The 13,060-nt window shown below is 42.1% G+C and overlaps 1 protein-coding gene across 1 annotated transcript in view; it reads right to left on the bottom strand.

Moving 5' to 3' along the window:
• The window catches only part of TENM3 (teneurin transmembrane protein 3), a 1,686,859-nt gene that overhangs the window by 137,365 nt on the left and 1,536,434 nt on the right, over window positions 1-13,060 (bottom strand). Inside the window, exon 16 of the mRNA XM_045017713.1 lies at window positions 11,430-11,552. Coding sequence (XP_044873648.1) covers window positions 11,430-11,552 — 123 coding nt within the window. The remainder of the gene's footprint in view (window positions 1-11,429; window positions 11,553-13,060) is intronic.

Raw genomic sequence — 13,060 nt, 5'->3', positions numbered from 1 at the left:
GGCAGAGAGGTTGAATGACTTGCTCAAAGTCACAGAAAATGCTACTGTTAGAACTAGGATTAGAGTTTAGTAGTCCCTGGTTCCTAGCCTTTTGTTTCTATATCTATTGTGTTCTTTATGGCACAAATGTGCTCTCTGATTACCGCACACTTAATAAAGCACTTTTCACAAACATCAAAATCATGTACATGAAATATAAAAATAAAGTGAGGAAAGGTAAATGATAGTAAACACACAAAACAAATGTTTTATGACTTTTAAGTTTTAAACATTTTTTAAAAATGCAAATTACACAAATAAGAATGCATTCTTTTCTGTGTCTGTACAGTGCCCAGCACAATACAGTCTCAACCCCTAAGGCCCTTCGGCATATCACTATTCCTACTACTAGTTCAACAAAGAAAGGATTTAAAAGACAAAGACAAATGTCAGCCACAATCATGACACCCTTATCGCCCTCCCTTAATGCTGCAGATTCTTCTGAACAAGTATAAAATCAGAGCAAGAAAGATGAAAAGAAAGTTGCATAAATATAATAAGAACATAAGAACATAAGAATGGCCGTAACGGGTCAGACCAAAGGTACATCTAGCCCAGTATCTGTCTACCGACAGTGGCCAATGCCAGGTGCCCCAGAGGGAGTGAACCTAACAGGCAAAGATCAAGTGATCGCTCTCCTGCCATCCATCTCCATCCTCTGACGAACAGAGGCTAGGGACACCATTCTTACCCATCCTAGCTAATAGCCATTTATGGACTTAGCCACCATGAATTTATCCAGTCCCCTTTTAAACATTGTTATAGTCCTAGCCTTCACAACCTCCTCAGGTAAGGAGTTCCACAAGTTGACTGTGCGCTGCGTGAAGAAGAACTTCCTTTTATTTGTTTTAAACCTGCTGCCTATTAATTTCATTTGGTGACCCCTAGTTCTTGTATTATGGGAATAAGTAAATAACTTTTCCTTATCCACTTTCTCAACATCACTCATGATTTTATATACCTCTATCATGTCCCCCCTTAGTCTTCTCTTTTCCAAGCTGAAGAGTCCTAGCCTTTTTAATCTTTCCTCGTATGGGACCCTCTTTAAACCCCTAATCATTTTAGTTGCCCTTTTCTGAACCTTTTCTAGTGCTAGAATATCTTTTTTGAGGTGAGGAGACCACATCTGTACACAGTATTCGAGATGTGGGTGTACCATGGATTTATATAAGGGCAATAATATATTCTCAGTCTTATTTTCTATCCCCTTTTTAATGATTCCTAACATCCTGTTTGCTTTTTTGACCGCCTCTGCACACTGCGTGGACATCTTCAGGGAACTATCCACGATGACTCCAAGATCTTTTTCCTGACTCGTTGTAGCTAAATTAGCCCCCATCATGTTGTATGTATAGTTGGGGTTATTTTTTCCAATGTGCATTACTTTACATTTATCCACATTAAATTTCATTTGCCATTTTGTTGCCCAATCACTTAGTTTTGTGAGATCTTTTTGAAGTTCTTCACAATCTGCTTTGGTCTTAACTATCTTGAGTAGTTTAGTATCATCTGCAAACTTTGCCACCTCACTGTTTACCCCTTTCTTCAGATCATTTATGAATAAATTGAATAGGATTGGTCCTAGGACTGACCCTTGGGGAACACCACTAGTTACCACTCTCCATTCTGAGAATTTACCATTAATTCCTACCCTTTGTTCCCTGTCCTTTAACCAGTTCTCAGTCCATGAAAGGACCTTCCCTTTTATCCCATGACAGCTTAATTTACGTAAGAGCCTTTGGTGAGGGACCTTGTCAAAGGCTTTCTGGAAATCTATGTACACTATGTCCACCGGATCCCCCTTGTCCACATGTTTGTTGACCCCTTCAAAGAACTCTAATAGATTAGTAAGACACAATTTCCCTTTACAGAAACCATGTTGACTATTGCTCAAGAGTTTATGTTTTTCTATGTGTCTGACAATTTTATTCTTAACTATTGTTTCAACTAATTTGCTCACTACCGACGTTAGACTTACCGGTCTGTAAATGCCGGGATCACCCCTAGAGCCCTTTTTAAATATTGGCATTACATTAGCTAACTTCCAGTCATTGGGTACCGAAGCCGATTTAAAGGACAGGTTACAAACCTTAGTTAATAGTTCCGCAACTTCACATTTGAGTTCTTTCAGAACTCTTGGGTGAATGCCATCTGGTCCCGGTGACTTGTTAATGTTGAGTTTATCAATTAATTCCAAAACCTCCTCTAGTGACACTTCAATCTGTGACAGTTCCTCAGATTTGTCACCTACAAAAGCCAGCTCAGGTTTGGGAATCTCCCTAACATCCTCATCCATGAAGACTGAAGCAAAGAATCCATTTAGTTTCTCCGCAATGACTTTGTCGTCTTTAAGCGCTCCTTTTGTATTTCGGTCGTCAACGGGCCCCACTGGTTGTTTAGCAGGCTTCCTGCTTCTGATGTACTTAAAAAACATTTTGTTATTACCTTTAGAGTTTTTGGCTAGCCGTTCTTCAAACTCCTCTTTGACTTTTCTTATTACACTCTTGCACTTAAGTTGGCAGTGTTTGTGCTCCTTTCTATTTGCTTCACTAGGATTTGACTTCCACTTTTTAAAGGAAGTCTTTTTATCTCTCACTGCTTCTTTTACATGGTTGTTAAGCCCCAGTGGCTCTTTTTTAGTTCTTTTACTGTTTTTCTTAATTTGGGGTATACACTGAAGTTGGGCCTCTATTATGGTGTCTTTAAAAAGGGCCCATGCAACTTGCAGGGATTTCACTTTAGTCACTGTACCTTTTAACTTTTGTCTAACTAACCCCCTCATTTTTGTATAGTTCCCCCTTTTGAAATTAAATGCCACAGTGTTGGGCAGTTGAGGTGTTCTTCCCACCACAGGGATGTTGAATGCTATTGTATTATGGTCACTATTTCCAAGCGGTCCTGCTATAGTTACCTCTTGGAACAGCTCCTGCGCTCCACTCAGGATTAAATCTAGAGTTGCCTCTCCCCTTGTGGGTTCCCGTACCAGCTGCTCCATGAAGCAGTCATTTAAAGTATCGAGAAATTTTATCTCTGCATTTCGTCCTGAAGTGAAATGTTCCCAGTCAATATGGGGATACTTGAAATCCCCCACTATTATTGGGTTCTTAATTTTGATAGCCTCTCTAATTTCCCTTAGCGTTTCATCATCACTATTACTGTCCTGGTCAGGTGGTTGATAATAGATCCCTAATGTTATATTTTTACTAGAGCATGAAATTTCTATCCATAGAGATTCTATGGAACATGTGGATTTGCTTAAGAGTTTTACTTCATTTGAATCTACACTTTCTTTCACATATAGTGCCACTCCTCCCCCTGCACGACCTGTTCTGTCCTTCCGATATATTTTGTACCCCGGAATGATTGTGTCCCATTGATTGCTCTCAGTCCACCAGGTTTCTGTGATGCCTATTATATCAATATCCTCCTTTATCACAAGGCACTCTAGTTCACCCATCTTATTATTTAGACTTCTGGCATTTGTGTACAAGCACTTTAAAAACTTGTCCCTGTTTATTAGCCTGCCTTTTTCTGATGTGCCAGATTCTTTTTTATGTGACTGTTTATCATCTGATCCGGCCCTTACATTATACTCTTCAGTCCTCTGCTCCTGACTATAACCTGGAGATTCTCTATCATCAGACTCTCCCCTAAGAGAAGTCAGTGTCCGATCCACACGCTCCTCTGCAGCAGTTGGCTTTCCCCCATCTCCTAGTTTAAAAACTGCTCTACAACCTTTTTAATGTTTAGTGTCAGCAGTCTGGTTCCACTTTGGTTTAGGTGGAGCCCATCTCTCCTGTATAGGCTCCTCCCATCCCAGAAGTTTCCCCAATTCCTAATGAACGTGAACCCCTCCTCTCTACACCATCGTCTCATCCACGCATTGAGACTCTGAAGCTCTGCCTGCCTACCTGGCCCTGCGCGTGGAACTGGGAGCATTTCTGAGAATGCCATCATAGAGGTCCTGGATTTCAGTCTCTTCCCTAGCAGCCTAAATTTGGCTTCCAGGACATCTCTCCTACCCTTCCCTATGTCATTGGTACCTACATGTACCACGACCACTGGCTCCTCCCTAGCACTACACATAAGTCTGTCTAGATGCCTCGAGAGATCCGCAACCTTCACACCAGGCAGGCAAGTCACCATACGGTTCTCCCGGTCATCACAGACCCAGCTATCTACGTTTCTAATAATCGAATCTCCCATTACTAACACCTGCCTTTTCCTAGAAACTGGAGTTCCCTCCCCCGGAGAGGCAACCTCAGTGCGAGAGGCAACCCCAGCACCATCCGGAAGGAGGGTCCCAACTATGGGAAGGTTTCCCTCTGCTCCCATTGACTGCTCTGCTTCCCTGGGCCGTTCTTCCTCCTCAACAGCACAGGGGCTGTCTGAGCAGAGGTGGGACAATTCTACAGTGTCCCGGAAAGCCTCATCAACATACCTCTCTGCCTCTCTTAGCTCCTCCAGTTCCGCCACTCTGGCCTCCAAAGTCCGTACATGGTCTCTGAGGGCCAGGAGTTCCTTGCACCGACTGCACATATATGCTACCTGCCCACAGGGCAGGTAATCATACATGCAACACTCAGTGCAATAAACTGGATAGCCCCCACTCTGCTGCTGGGCTTCTGCCTGCATTGTCTCCTAGTTAATGGAAGGGTGGTTTACAGAAAGGAGTTTTGAAATGTGGTTCGGTTTATAGGTTAGGGCTGGCGAGGGACTCCCACTCCCTTCCCACTCCCCTTCTAAACTCCCTTGCGAAACTCCCTGTTAGCAGCCCCTGGTCGCAAAGCTCCCTGGTCGCTTGTGCACGGCTTTATAAAGCCCTGGCCTGAGTGAATGCCCCGCCCACTGATTAAGGCTCAGCCAATTACCAGAGGCTTCGAGCTTTCAAACCTCCCTCCAACTGCCAGCCAGAGCACACGGTCCCTCAAACAACCAAACAAACAAACAGATTGACAAACACAAGCTCAGCACACAGTGTGCCACTCCACACCATGGGAATGCTCTGCAGAGAGAATGCTGAAAGCTGTGAGGAAACCCTACAGTGTGGTTCTAATGGTCAGTTGAATGACAAAAAGAAGCCTCTTCACAGATGGTCCTGGCCTGCAGTACTTCTTGGCTCTTGCCTATTCTAAGGTCTGGTCTACACTGTGGGGGAGGGGATCAACCTAAGATACGCAACTTCAGCTACGAGAATAGCATAGCTAAAGTCGATGTATCTTAGTTTGACTTACCGCGCGTCCTCATGGCGCGAAGTCGATTGCTGCAGCTCCCCTGTCGACTTTGCTTCTGCCTCTTGCCGAGCTGGAGTTCAGCAGTCGACAGGAGAGCGATCGAGGATCGATTTATCACGTCTACATTACACGTGATAAATCGATCCCCGATAGATCGATCACTACACGCTGATCTGGTGGGTAGTGTAGATGTACCCTAAGAGGAGAAAAGGAATTCTTGCCACTTCCATGGATCTATGCGGGGAAAACTGGAAGGGGAATCTTGCTCAGAGATTTCCTTTCTCCTGGCTTCCCTCCTGAGGATTTTTCTGAGGAAAGGGATGAGATCTGGCTCACAAGACCAACCATGTGAAAGCATAGTACAGGTAAGGCATGAAGGGAGAAACAGGGGAAGTTTCCCACCACTTGGAACCAGGAAGGTAGAGGTTGACAAAGCCAACAGAAAGAGTGATGGAGACAGGGCTGATGCTGGAGGAACTTGACCTATGGCTGAAGAACCAAGTGGTGTGAGAAGTCATAGACTGACTTGCTAGTGTCCACAAACTGAATACCAATATACCTGTTTGGCATTGATATGACACAGCATAGAGGGATCTGATGCTGAAGTGCATAAACTTTCAGCCAAAGCACTTGATATCACTTTAGAAGTTACTTTAGATAGCACTTTAGAAGTTCAAAGGAGATGTTACTGAGGCACACAACAACAGCTCAGCACTAGACACTAAAGCTCTGAGTACAGAAGCATGGTAGACACCAGAGACCAAAGAGGCCCTTGACACCAGATGCAAAAGCAGAAATGGCAACTCATTGGCCATTGTATCAAGAATTTGTGTGTGTCAACAATGAATAGAGATTGCTCCTGAATTAAGGAGATGTTGAAGCACTATCAAAAGGTGTAGAACAAGGACTTACATAGCTATGTTTCAGTGGTGGTGGTGTCACTGAAAATGTTTAACCTGCAGGATGATCAAACCAATTGATGTTCTGTTTTTCAACTTTAAGAGACTGTGGAACATTGGATCTTAAAGAATCCAGATATACCTATTTATACACTAATGAGGCCAAGTATGAACCCTCTCTATCCTTCTACTTAGCAATTTTTGACAACACACACATCCTACTCCAGCACATTTAACTGCTTGGTTCCTACCACTTCCTCCAACTTTAGGCATGTTGAGTCTTATAAATTCACACACTGATGTCTGGTAATCACTAAATAATAAGCACTTATTTGCAGAACTGATCAGCAACTTTCACAATGACTATATTGAGAATATCAACAATCTCCTGTGAAGACTGAAATATAAGATGAGCTAGCAAGCTTTTTACAGACCCACTTTATTAGATGTCCTGCCCACCCTTTCTGAAGTTTCCACATTTTAGCAAACCAATTCCATCTAGCAGATAACTGCTCCCATTTACTCCACCAAAAAATAGGAATCAATTGCACCCACTAGCCACATCCCTCTCACTCCACACTAATCAAATCCCTCTCTCAATCATTATTGACTCTACTCACTTCCCTCCCCAGGAATAGGGCTTCTATATGAGTCTCTGAATTTCCTATTGTTTCTTAATAGGCATAGAAAGATTCTTGATGTAACATTTTAAAATAGATGAAGTTATCATCTGCAGATGGAGATTAGACCGTAATGTCTCATTTCAAAATATTTAAAATATACGGCATGTTCTTTTATATAATTCAGAATATGTAAACACCTGAAAATACCTGGAAATTCTTCTCTTCCAGTCTCCCCCAATTCCTTCCCCACCCCAAAACAAAACAAAACAAAATGCAAAATGAATAAAAATTCAGAAAGAACACTTCTCCCAGGAAAAGCTATTTTTTCTCCATAACCTATTATCTACAGCTATTTATATAGATATATATAGGCACCTTAAACAGAATACTACAAACCAAAATATTGGTAAACTCTATTTCTAATTCTTAAGATTATGTTGTACAAAAATCTCAACTAAATAAATATTTAGTAGGCTATACTAAGTATTTACACAAGAAAAATGAATCACATGTATTGTCAGACTACTTTCCAAATTTACATAATTCAAAAAATACTATTAGAATATTTACCAAATACCTAACACCTTGGCTAATCTAGGAAAGAATTGCTTAAAATATATGTCCACAATGCAGAATAAAATGAACCAAAACATTAGAGACTAATAGTGACTGTTGTGGAGTGTAACTGATAATATAATTCCAAGTCTTTCATAGGCAACACTAATTAGAATATTGGGAAGCAAAGTTAGATTTATAACCAATCAATAGCACATCTTCCAGTTCCGTGGCTTAACCTTGGATTCATACCACCTACTAGGAGTCGTCTGATATGACACTGTACAGTCTTCTACAAATAACCACATGTCATAACTTAACGCTGCTGGTAAACTCCACAGACATCACACTCAAGTGAAATCAAAACTCCTTGCAAATGTACCTTTCTGGAAAAATCAATATAGCATCTAATTAAGAAACTATTACATTTCATTAACATGAAGTACTGTAAACAATACCAATAAAAGCTCAATATAGATGCATGCCATTTACAGTAACTATAACATATTTTAATTCACATATAATTTTTTAGCTGATTTCAAATTTTCTAATACCCTGATGTATACAACTTTAAATATGATTTCTGAAGGGAAATGGTACATTAAGAGAAATGAGCTGAAATAAAAAAAAATGCATTTTCTTCATTTTATAATCAAGAAAGGAGAAACAATTTCAGGTTATTTTTGCTTTGTGTAGTTTTCTATTACATATATAAAATGATTGATGCCCACCAGCATATGGTAAGGAACGTGCCCAATTCTTACAGCAAAACAATTAAAGCTAGGACTCCTATATTGCATGCTCAGCTCTGACAATTACTGTGTTACATAACCTCTCTATGCCTTCTTTCACCTATATGTCAAATGAATATCGTATCTACCTTCCTCACATGTATCTTTGTGCAGGACTGTGAATTGTTTGTAATGCACCTTGAAGTTCTTAAATAAAATTAAACAAGTTCATTTAAAAACCCTACTCCTGTGTCATTTGGAATCTTCATTTTTATGCCATCTAATGCAGTACCACATTGTGCCTGGGTGAGTGAGTGGTATGTTGCCTATATTCATCAGTAATATACGGAAAGTCACCTGAAAAAGCTTTTAGAAAAGACTGTTCATAGAATCCATTCTTGTTTGACAAAATTTAAGGATGATTTAATATGTTTTTATTGTTGGCTAATAACTAGATCTGATTTCTACATGAACAATAGTCAAATTTATTTTGGAGGTGAGAAAGTGGCATTTTACAGATTAAGTTCTGCTAACCTGCAGTGTCTCACCTTTGACTGGTGAAATAATAGTTAGCAGTTACACCACTAAGGGCCGTGCTGTCCTCCTGACCTAAGCAGGAACAGGACTGATCAGAGTTTAGATAAAAGCCCTCCAAGGAAAACTCATGTGCCATAAGAAATAGAACTGCAAATTCAGTAGGAGGCCCTCTTGCCTCTGAAGCAGAGCTTCAGCATGTAATTAAGGCAGTGGTTCTCAATTGATGGCTGGCCCAGACCTGGACCCCGGAGCTTCCAGGGTTGGGCAGCTGCCCCAACCCCCACCATGCAGGGTGGGCCGGCAGCCCAGATCGGGACCCCAGAGCCAAGCGGCTATCCTAGACTCTGTGGGGTTGGGCGGCTGCCCCAGACCCCAGAGCTCGTGGGGCTGGGCAGCTGCCCTGGAACCCGCTATGTGGGGCGGCCGACTACCCCAGACCCCCACCATGCAGGGCGGGCTGGGCCAGTTGCCCACACTGGACCCCTGCCGCATGGCTGTCCCGGACCCCATGGGGCCGGCCAGCTGCCCCGGACCCCGCCATGCGGGGTAGGGTGGCTGCCCCTGACACCAGCACTTGCGGAGCTAATTGGCCCATGTGTTGAGAACCGCTGCATTAGGGAATGCTGTACTGTGGGATATGTAGCTTTTTGGGTAATTAGCAAATCTAAGGCACTGACCATTTGTTCATTAAATATAATGGCAATTTTCAAGAGTGAGTATGTTAGCCCTGGTGCCCTGGCTAAATTCCATACTCAGTAATTATATTCCACCTACTTAATATTCCCTTAAAATGGACACTGTATTGTCTTTCTTTCATGTAGTGTTGATGTATGCTGTTAAATGACTATTGCCTTCCCATCTACAGGTGGTAGCATTTCAGTAGTGGATGAAACAAAGCTATACTGAATTTATAGGATTTGGGGATCTCTAGAAGTTAGAAAAATGTGAGTCACTATAATTTGATAGCTCATGCAACTCCCTATTATCTCTAAAGGAAAGGAGTTGTGCTCGAAGTCTTTAATTATGCCAAAAATGCAAATGACAATGGTATCAATGAGAAAAATGTTTTATATAAAAAAGAGCATTGGCTAGTCCCAGCTGAAGAATGCAGTAGTAGAAACCATTGCCATAGCATATATATTCATTAACAATACAATACTTTCTTTCTATTCCTTGTAACAAGTAAGAAGCCATCCATATAAGGATAGAGATAATGGATACTAAATACTAAATACACGTCAAAGACACTAGACAAAAAGAAAGGAGAAAAGAAAGAAGCACAGTGAGCCCTACTAGATAAGCTTCACAAGTCTAAAGGATGACAGAAAGAGGGAACTGAGCTATGTCACTTCTATAATTTGGAGTTGTGATTTCTTGAAAAAGTTTCAGGATGGCAAATGCCAGCAAAGACTTCCTCCTCCTCAGTGATGAGGAGATCAGCTGCACCTTGTGAAGGGGAAAATGGATTTTTTTTTTTGGTAATAAAGCAAACACCATTGAAATCAAGTTTTCCATTCAAAATAGGATTGCCAACCCTAAAGGACTGGCCTGGAGTCTCCAGGAATTGATTTTTAATTAAAGATTATGTCATGCGAAGAAACCTCCAGGAATACGTTCAACCAAAACTGGCAACCCTAATTCAAAAACTACTGATTTTAAAGCCTCTGTTAGCAAAAGGTGTGCAGACTTTTAAAAGTTTAGAGACTCTTAAAGGGCAACATGAAAAAAAAGACTGATAAAATATAATCTCTTTATGTGGTTTGTATTTTAAAAGCTCCCACAACAAAATTAATATAGTAGTTTGACATTATATATTATCTGATTGAGGAAGACTCAATAACATACCTAGATGCATTAGGGAAACAGAAGAATGTACCACACATGAGTTACTAAATTTCAGCCAGAAGTAAAAATAAAACCTGAATTATATAGAGGGGAAAAAATTAGGTTGATAGCAAGGTCATCACACCATTTGCAGCGCACACATTAATGTATTCACTCTTGCCAAGCTGTCCCTTACACGGAAATTACCACACAGAGGAGGATTAAAAAAATCAGCAAGTTCCTCCTCACAGAGTTTTGTCTCCATTTGCTCAGGAGTACAGTTTGCTTCCCTGCAGAACAAAGAGGGGTTTTGGTCTTGAAACTATCCAGATCTAATGGAGACCATCAAGACTAGAGCCAGTATATGGAAGGCCTATTCCTCTGGACTAGCTCCTCCAGTCATCTCCGGCTCCCTGACATTGTGGCTCTAACAGCAGCCATGGTTCCAGAGAATCCCCATCTACCTACAATCAGAGCTCCCCTAAGCAGGGCTTCCAAACTTTGGAGGGGGAATGCAGGTAACTTAGTACTGACAGGACTACATTAATTTATCTAAAAGAGATCCAAAGCGCTGATGGGATGCAATGATATCTCCACATCTCTTACATCCAACCCTATTGAAATTCCTTTTCTTCTGTAGCTGCACAGGCCAAACTCTGCAAGCCCACAGGTTTAGCCTATGAGAACTGCCAGTAGGGTGGCACTGCCCCTTTCTACATCTGTAGGTCAGGATCCACTGGATCCCATTACCTCCATCCATGTGGTGGGAGAGATGATGGGGTCCGTTACAATCTGAATAAAACTTTAATTGTTTACCTCTACTGTACAATATTTTTAATACTGCGTTTTTTTAAATGGCTTTATAATTTCATTAGCTCTACATGATTATGGTGGAAAAAGATTAGGAGGAAGTGATGTAAGTAGAATACAAGTTCAAGGAAAGGAAATGTTACCAAAGAAACGGAATAAAATTAGTGTCTCACTTACCATTTTCGCCAGAAGGTAACGATACAGTGTTTGTTGGCATGGTATCAGAATTCACCTTTCCATTCTCAAATGTGTCATTTTCAGTCTGTTGTAACTGCCAGTTGAGGCCAAAGAGATGCATTGCTGGTGATAAAGAACACATACTTTTTAAGGAGTTTGGTGTTCTTAACTGCAGTGTCAAGTGATAACAACTCACTTTAATAATGACATTTCCATGTATTTATGACAATAGCAAGTTGTGTATTAAAATATACAATAGGAACAAGCATTTACAGTCTAATTATTCAACTACAGTTTATGCCGTAGCACAAAGCAATTACTGTATGTGTAGTTTAGCAATATAGCAGTATCAGTGAATGCAACTGGCAATAAGCTCCATTAAGGAACAATACTGTGCCTCTGTGTCTCACACTCAATCTAATTGCACACTTTATGCTCTCGCACTCTCATCCTGACTCTTGCACTACTCTGTCAACAGATAAAAGACAAAAGTCTGTGCCCCTTCTCCTTTCCATCTCTAAATCTTCAGTACAGAGAAATCACTTCATTTTAAAAATTAGGCTGCCCAAATGAGTTCCTAAAATAAATAATTCTGTTCTGAACAGCCAAGCAGGAGGAACCAAAGATAACAAGCAGCAGAGAGGAAGCATGGTCCAGACGTTACGGCACTAGCTTGGGGACTCACGCTATCTGTGTTCACTTCCCTGATCTGTCACAGACTTCCTGTGCGACCTTGGGAAAGTCACTTAGGCCTGGTCTACACTAGGACTTTAATTCGAATTTAGCAGCGTTAATTCGAACTAACCGCTCAACCGTCCACACCAGGAAGCCATTTAATTCGAACTAGAGGGCTCGTTAGTTCGAATTTGGTACTCCACCCCGGCAGGTGGAGTAACGCTAAATTCGACATGGCTAGCTCGAATTAGGCTAGGTGTGGATGCAAATCGAACTTAGTAGCTCCGGGAGCTATCCCACAGTGCACCACTCTGTTGACGCTCTGGACAGCAGTCCGAGCTTGGATTCTCTGACCAGCCACACAGGAAATGACCCGGGAAAATTTGAATTCATTTTCCTGTCTGGGCACTTTGAATCTGACGTCCTGGCTGGACATCGGGGCGAGCTCCGCAGCACCTGCAACGATGCAGAGCTCTCCAGCAGAGGAGTTCATGTTATCTGTGAATAGAAAGAGGGACCCAGCATAGACTGACTGGGAACTCTTCGATCTGATCGGTGTGTGGGGCGAGGAGTCTGTGCTTTCGGAGCTGCGCTCCAAAACAGGGAATGCGAAGACCTACGAGAAGGTCTCCAAAGCCATGAGAGACAGAGGATACAGGCGGGATGCAACGCAGCGCCGCGTGAAAATCAAGGACCCCAGACAAGGCTACCAAAAAATCAAAGCGGCAAACGGACGCTACGGAGCCTGCCACCACTGCCCCACCAGTGACCGTGGACTCTGACGATGGGACAGTGTCGACGGCCAGTTCCTCGGTGATGTTCGCGGACGGGGAAGATGAGGAAGGGTTTGTGGAGGACGAGGCAGGCGAGAGCGCTTACAACGCTGGTTTCCCCGACAGCCAGGATCTATTCACCACCGTCACGGAGATCCCCCAACAACCCTCCCCGGCCATTAA

This window comes from Mauremys mutica, chromosome 5, assembly GCF_020497125.1.
Source record: "Mauremys mutica isolate MM-2020 ecotype Southern chromosome 5, ASM2049712v1, whole genome shotgun sequence".
Lineage (NCBI taxonomy): Eukaryota > Metazoa > Chordata > Testudines > Geoemydidae > Mauremys > Mauremys mutica.
This window is presented reverse-complemented; position numbering and strand designations above follow the sequence as displayed.